We start from the raw sequence: 8,139 nt of genomic DNA, 5'->3' as shown, positions 1-8,139 counted from the left end.
ACAGCTGTGTGTTTTTATTTTCTTCGATTTGTTTGTTTAAGGTGAAGATGGATCGAAGCCAAATTCAAATTTTCAAGAGCACGGATCTGCAGAACCAAACATCCGTTTAAGCTGCAAACTTAATCGATTGGTCACTAGCTGGTGGTGATCAATCGATTAGGATTTCAGCACAAACGGATGTTTGGTTCGCCAGATCCGTGCTCTTGAAAATTTGAGCTTTGGCTTCGATTCATCTTCACCTTAAAAGGAGAAAAATTATTTTTCAATTGTGACATTTGCACCATTTTTACTTGGGCCTTACGCTTTCAAGGTTGCACCCTGTCACGTTTGACGGTGCGCTTCAATGATAACCACCCGTCTTATCATTCTCTGTTCCTTCCAATATATCACAAACCATTCAGATTGTTGCTCAGATTTATTCGAGACTGCGAAACATCTAGTGGACACAAGGCTGCATTCAAAATACGCTGTTTATTTTCGAACAATTTAGATTAACGGCTTTTAAATATAAATCATTGGGACTTGAATAATTCGAATCGTACGATGCAGGTAAACAAAGTAGTTTTTATTTACCATCCAGTAATAGTGACAATCATTTTCAAAGGGAAACAGTGCAAATGGCGCTAGAATTCAATTTTCATAATGAAGAAAAATATGTTACAAATTTAGATAATTAAAATAGAATGATGGTTGTATGTCACTAGTTGACATTAGAACGGTTCAACGGATTTACCTTTTTCATGCACAGTTCCATTGTGTTTGTGTGTACAAGAAGTTGAAAAATTTCAAGAAAAAAAAAACGGAAAAACGGAGGAAGAAAAAATGATACTTTGTTACTAGAGTTTTGTGTCACATCATCAAACAGCCAACTGCTTGACAAAACAAGGAAACCAATTCGAAATAGCTAATCGCGCAGTTCGAAAAAATGTAAAAATGGTGTTAAATGTTCAACGTCTTCGTAATATAAATCAACATAAATTGTACATAAGTGCCTAGCCCCAATGCTACTCATTCACGATAATATAAAGAGTTACGGTGGTCGTTGTTTCCTACAGTGCAAAAACTTTGAGCAATCAGGAAACAAATTGAAAATTCAATTCGTTGCACGCTAATTTCTAGGTTGGTAATTTTTCAAACAAAAATTAATTTGCTTTTACATGTCAGCAATCTCGCATCTTATTTAACTTTTAGTTTTGACTAAAGTTGCCAAATCAAAACATCATAACTTGTATGTAAGTAAGAACAGCATTTAGATTGATTAGGGTTGCTTCACTAATTACATAACGCAAAAAATGACCATTTGTGACACCCACCCACCCCACATTGGGGAAATCCGAACCCAAAGGTGGAAAAAATTAATAACTTTCTTAATAGAAACAATAAAAATTAGTTTTATAGCTCATTTGAAAGGAAATTTTCTTAAGAATCGATTGGTGATGGTTTCATGTACGTGGGACAGCTCTAGGATAAGCTATGGTGCCCGTTATGCCCCGATTTCTTGGAAAGACTAGATTTTCATGTTGTTTTGTGTAAAATTGTTTTACTGTGGAGAATATTTCCCATGAATTTCATCATTTCTGATCCATTCAACAATGTTTTACAGAGAACGTGATAAAATGATGGAAATTTTGGGGATTATAGGGCCAAATGTACAATGGGGTATTTTTGAAGGAAAATTTTTGTTTTTAATATTTTCAACTCGTTTTTTTATTAAAATAAATTCTAAAACAGTCAGATAATCATGAATATAGCTTGCAGAAACAAGTTGTAGTGAAATTTGTACAAAATATATGGATATTAATTATTGTTTATGCAAAATATTGTGAATAATTTACCTTCTTATATAACAAATTCCAAACATTTCCAAACGATATGTTATAGTTTGTGTACACGATATTGATCTACTCTACATGATCGATTGCTGCTAACCTCATTGATAGGATGTAGTGGGAGCATATTGTTTAATGGCTATATTTGCCCCAATTCCCCTAAAAACGATTTGTTTCATAATTTATTGAACAGACATCTTTGAATTCAACTTATTACGAACTAAGTTGTTTTTTTTTTCAGTAGATGATACAATATTCAAATCATGAAACATAGGGGATAATGGGGATGGGGATCTTTAACACATAACTAAAAAATAATTAAAAAAAAAAAAAAAATTGAATCCATTAAAGCAAAAAGCAGTTTTTTTTTCTTATTGACACTAATTTCCAGGGTCAAATTACTTAAACAAACTTTAATGTATTAATTTTATGAGAGTTTAATTGCATTTTACGCGGAATTATTTGAGAAATATTTTGCTTTTTTTTAACTGGTATTCGTTTCTACAATATAACAACTCTCATCATATGCTACAGAAAAAGTGAGCAAATAAAGTCCTTTATATATTTCAATAAGGCACTTTTTTGTTGAAGATGCAGTAGTTTACTATGTTCAATTCTCATTCTTTTCCAAAATTGGTCATCCATTTCATTAGTATATTTTTTTATTCTGTTATTATGTTTCCTTTTATGATCACTTTTTCTGTAGCATATGATGGGAATTGTAATATTGTAATAACAAATATCCGTGAAAAAACAAAACTATTTCTCAAATAATTCCATGTAAAGTGCATGACACTACTACACTAATGCAGTTAGCTGACTCTTATAATAATACAAACATTGTATATACCCAGGTAACCAATAAGCATTTGAATAAGCCTTGTTGTAGAAGTCTTACTGCATTTGATCTGCTTGCTGCCCTATCTAAGCAGCATGATTGCTTAGCTGTCATGAATTAGCAAAGACACTGCTATCCAAAACCTTTTGGTTGTTAATAAGCATCTTCACAGCACTGGCTTTTTACTGTTTTCCGCCATCGGAATGCTCTTTTGTTGCTGTACAAATGCAACCAAGGAGTAGTACAGAGTGGTACAGGTAACTGAACAAACATTCCAACACTACGTTTCTAGATAACATCGTTCGTAGCGTATACTGCAGCGCGAGTCATTACCATCAACACGGCAATCACCAGGTCTTAAGTTCCAACCGCACTCAGCTCAGAAATAAAAAAAAATGCACCAAACAGCGAACAGTATATAGTATCCGAAAATAACCCAACACAAGCGGCGAGCCGGTGAGAGAAGACAGAAAGAGGTGAAAAATATGTTTGTTTTGATTTGCTCCTGGCGGAGGCGTTACTCTTTTTTGACAGCAGGTTTCAACGTTCCTGAAGGTGCAGCATTGAAGCAGCCCTTTATTTCGCCAAAACCTGCATTGAGGCAGCTCTATATGCAGCTATACGTTCAACCAGCAGTAAATGCATAGCCGTGCGGGCACATATAATGCTGAATGAATGCTGTGTTAAGTGCTCCTTGGTTACTTGGGTAACGTTATTGGATTGGCCCCTAATATTTTATGATAAGGGCCTAAATAAAGATAGGTTTGAGGGTTTTATGCCTACAGGAAAAGAGTTTTTTTTCACTCCTACAGGCTTTCCCTCATTCCAAAAAAAAAAACTTGACTCTGAGTAATAAGTATCAATATGAAAAAGCGAAAACTATAAACAGCTTTTTTAATGGGTTCATTTTTTTAAATTATTTTTTAGTGAATTGGGGCGAATATAGCCATAAAACTATATGCTCCCACTACTTCCTATCGATGAGGTTAGCGGCAATCGATCATGTAGTTCAATATCGTGTACACAAACTTTATCATATTGTTTGGAAATGTTTGGAATTAGTGACTTAAGAAGGTATATTATTCACAATATTTTGCATAAACAATAATCAATATCCATTCATTTCGAACAAATTTTACTACAACTTGTTTCTGCAAGCTATATACATGATTAACTGATTATTTTAGAATTTATTACAATAAAAAAAACAAGTTGTAAAGATTAAAACAAAAAATCCTCTTCAAAAATATCCCATTGTACATTTGGCCCCATAATCGCCTAAATTTCCATCTTTTCATCACGTTCTTTGTGAAAAATTGTTGAATGGATCCGGAGTGATGAAATTCATGGGAAATGTTCTCAACAATAAAACAGTTCTACACAAAACAACATGAAAATCTAGTCTTTCCAAGGAATCGGGGCAAAACGGGCACCATAGCTTATCTTAGAGCTGTCCCACGTACATGAAACCATCACCATTCGATTTTTGAAAAAAAATCCTTTCAAATGAGCTATAAAACTATTTTTTTAATTTTTCTTTTAAGAAAGTTATCAATGTTCATGATTTCCCCAATGTGCACCCCCTTGCAACGCATTTTGTAAGAATATTTTTCAAATTTTGTATAATCTGTAACATCTTAAAGACACTCACCCGCCCCCTTCGGCGTTATAAAATGTGTGAATGGACCCTTATTAACAAAAAAAAAAATTGTTTGGAAGAACCATTATGCTTGCTATTGAACCATGAAAGTGTTGAGTTAAAATTATATAATCCACCAGTTTGTTTCAATCTTAACCCTCATTTCAAAAAACAACTAACTTCTTTTGAAAACACCAAATTTCTTGGTTATAAAATCAACAAAATATTTGGTTGAATCAACCAGGTCGATTTTGCTCCGTGTATATATCCTATTTCTGCATATAAACTATGCTAGAGATTTGATTGCAATGCAATGTTAGCGAAAGGAAAAAAATGCTATGCATTGTTGGGTTTATTTCTGTTTTACGATGTGGTCGTTTGTTTCCTGAAACAAATGCTAATCATTAACTGTTTATACTGTCTATTTGTTAATTTCAGGAATGAGGACGCTGATATAGAATTACAAAAATGCATATTTATTATCAGTAAACTTTTGCTTCAGGTAGGGTGCCATCCACTTATCACGTGTGACGCATTGGGGATAAAGTTAAAATCTGTTACGTGGCATAATAATACTGTAATAAATTTTAATTTCAAAATAATATGATTACTTCATTCAGGGTATGGTGGGTGGAAAAACATTAAAATTGACTTACAGTTGTGTTCAGAACAATAGTAGTGAAAGTCGATTTCCATACAAAATGCTCAACTTTGGCATGCTGTAACTTTGTTTCCATATAAGCAATCGGCATAAAATTTTGGCAGAGAACTACAAATATACACATTAAAAAAAAATTGAAGTTTTTACACTACCGGTTAAAAAGTTAAGCACCAGGTGAAATCGCTCAAAAAAATAGTAGTTTTTCTTTTGTAAATTTTTATTCAGCAACAATTTTGTAAGAAATCAACTTGTTTCTACCTTTTAAGCTTGGGTGGAAATGGTTTAAACGATCAGTGAAGAAAAATCCAAAAACTCAAAATACAGCAGATATTAAAATTATTAAAACTACTTCTATTTTGAGCAATTTCACCTGGTGCTTAACTTTTTAATCGGTAGTGTGAAAATTTTCTAATAATAAAATTGAGTATATTTGTAGTTCTCTGCCAAAATTTCATGCCGATTGCTTATATGGAAACAAAGTTACAACATGTCAAAGTTGAGCATTTTGTATGAAAATTGGCTTTCACTACTATTATTCCGAACAGAACTGTACGTATCTAACGGACGGTCGGTTTTTTAAAACAAATACCTTTTTTAATATTTGACATTCGAATTCTATCTACAAACAATGCACTGATACAAAATTATCGATTATCAAGATAACGATCATGATAGAGTGTCCATTCCGGGACATCCCGGGACAAAAAATCCCGGGATTTGACAAATTTCGGGATTTCCCGTTTCCCGGGAATTTATTTCTGATATCCCGGGATTCCCGAAATGTACGTAGAATTTGAGGAAAACCACAAAATTTCAATGAAAAACAATGTCATTTTTCCTCACTATCAACCTTATTTGATAAAGTAGAAAAGCATAGTGAAAAAGAGAATAAACGAGTAATTAGTTTCATGAAAAGATCCATTTACCAAGTAAGAAACACATATTTTTATTTGTCTAGTTATAAAGTTTTAATGATTTTCTTTTCAACAATAGCCATTTTTATAAGCCTATGCTGAGATAACAAATTTAAAAGTACACCTAAACTGCCGCAAACCGCAAATCGGTACCATGTGTAAAAAGTAGGTATTGAGAAAATGGACTGAGAAGTTTTCAATCCCGTTTTCCATGCGAATATTCAAAAAATTCCAGGAGATTGGAACATGTTTCGATTTCAATGAAACTTTCATAATTTGCTTTTCACCCCGTTACCTTTCCAAGAAAAATATAAAGATGACCAAATAACGATTCATTTTTGTGTTACACGATGCGAAAAACTGCTGTGGAACTAACATGCGTTAACTTTTCATTATGGGATAATTCGACTTGGTGTTTTTTTCCTAATTTTACTGAACAAAAAGTGATTTCTCGTTAGTGCAGCTGAAAGATCATTAGAAGATATAATAAAAACTGATATCAACTCAATTTAGACCAAAATGTAGATACCACTGACTTGCGATTCACGGCTGTAAACTTCAGTCATTTATTTTTTAGTAATTAACTTTTAGCATGATCTTTGATCGTTTCTTTTGTTCTTAAGGTTTTTATGGCTTCTCAAATGTTTGAAGCAAATTGTTTAAATATAAGGACTTAAGTTATTATCATACTTCCATTTATAAGTGTTATAGAGAATTTGAAAAAAAAAATACATAACAAACCCGTAATTAGTCAATCTAGGTTTTGATTTTTGTTAGGTTCTTCATCAGAATATCTGAAATGTGATTTTCTATAATTAACATATTATTTCACATTATCTGTTTATTTCATTGAAAAAACATTGTATTTTTAAATTTGAACTTACATTATCAACCAACCAAACCAAACCATTCAACCAAAATGCTAGTTTTATTGAAAAATTGATAAATCCCGGGATCCTGGGATTTCCCGGGACAAGCATAGATTTTTGTCCCGAATCCCGGAACGAGCAAAATGGCCGGGAAATGGACACTCTAGATCATGATAATAAAAATAAACAACGTTTTTTTTTTCTTCAAGGCATCAACATTTGTTCCTCACCTCTTAATGGAATGTTGGAAATGAAAATTCTCTTCATTCATTCGTAGAGCTTCGTTCTGTTTTCAAATTGACCACTTCTTCCTTTTGATTGGATGAGACTCTACACACTAAGCTCTTACGGTGAATTTCACCGCTGAACAGTTCGGTGAAATAAAACACCGTAATTCCGTCGAAATTTGACGGATTACGGTGAATTTTCACAGAATACTGTAAAAATTTACCGTACTTCGTTAATTTATTTCACCGAACTGTTCAGCTGTTGAGATTTTACAGGAATCCGTAAAATAATTTAAGTGTGTATGTAGTCAATAGTGCCATCCGTAAACTCAAGCTAGTCAAATGTGAAAATATTGGGCAGTATTGTACGTCTTGTACAACACCAGTTCTTAAAGGTGGTTTAGCGCATTCGTAGCTCTGATGATCAATCAACAGTGAACGATTTGACAGATTTCTTTGAATAGTTCTAATTGTGTATGCTATTTTTTTTATCTATTTCAAATCAAATTTACACAATCTGTGCAAAAATAAGACATTTTGCAAGTCCGGGTTCAGCAAACATATATGAAATGTATATACAGTTCATTAAAATGGTGTCTTTATAAGCCCTAGGTTACAGCCAATCGCTATGAGGAGAACATTTCAACATTTCATCAAGCATTTCCTTAGAAAACTGTTTTGTATGGTATAATTATCTTAAATGTCAAACCAAATTTAGGAAATTCAAAAATTTACAATCAGACAATGATAAATCACAGAAATTTAACAGCTCTGCATGTCCGTGTAACATGGGTGTTCTGTCTATCTAACTCAGGCGGTGTTCTTCTTCCTTACAATAGTGGTACATTTTACTTTTTTCATTAAGGTTTATGATTTATGTATTTAACAACTACCGAAAAACCAAACATTACATATACTTCGCAATTGGATTAAGTGGACAAATTATTGATGTGAAATTTGCGAAAAAGTTACACGTCTTTTCGGTGAGAATCGAACTCACAATTCCCTGTTCACAAGAAAGGGCGCGTTACCCCTACAGCACGAGAGGACTCACGTCCTTTGCGAAAGCGGACCACCTGATTATTGTGCTGGAATCAAATTGCCTTTCTCGGTTTCTGAAGAGCCTTCGATAGGTCACCTAACCAGTGTTAAGATACCTACA

The 8,139-nt window shown here is 33.1% G+C and overlaps 1 protein-coding gene across 3 annotated transcripts in view; it reads left to right on the top strand.

The window, feature by feature from the left end:
- The first annotated feature begins 409 nt into the window (after positions 1-409).
- The window catches only part of LOC5567626 (TLR4 interactor with leucine rich repeats), a 38,627-nt gene continuing 30,897 nt past the window's right edge, over positions 410-8,139 (top strand). For all 3 annotated transcript variants that reach the window (XM_021840818.1, XM_021840821.1, XM_021840820.1), the window contains exon 1: positions 410-549. In XM_021840818.1, the coding sequence (XP_021696510.1) occupies positions 544-549 (6 nt within the window). In that variant the 5' untranslated portion in view covers positions 410-543. The remainder of the gene's footprint in view (positions 550-8,139) is intronic.

Source organism: Aedes aegypti, chromosome 2 (genome assembly GCF_002204515.2).
Source record: "Aedes aegypti strain LVP_AGWG chromosome 2, AaegL5.0 Primary Assembly, whole genome shotgun sequence".
Classification (NCBI taxonomy): domain Eukaryota; kingdom Metazoa; phylum Arthropoda; class Insecta; order Diptera; family Culicidae; genus Aedes; species Aedes aegypti.
This window is presented reverse-complemented; position numbering and strand designations above follow the sequence as displayed.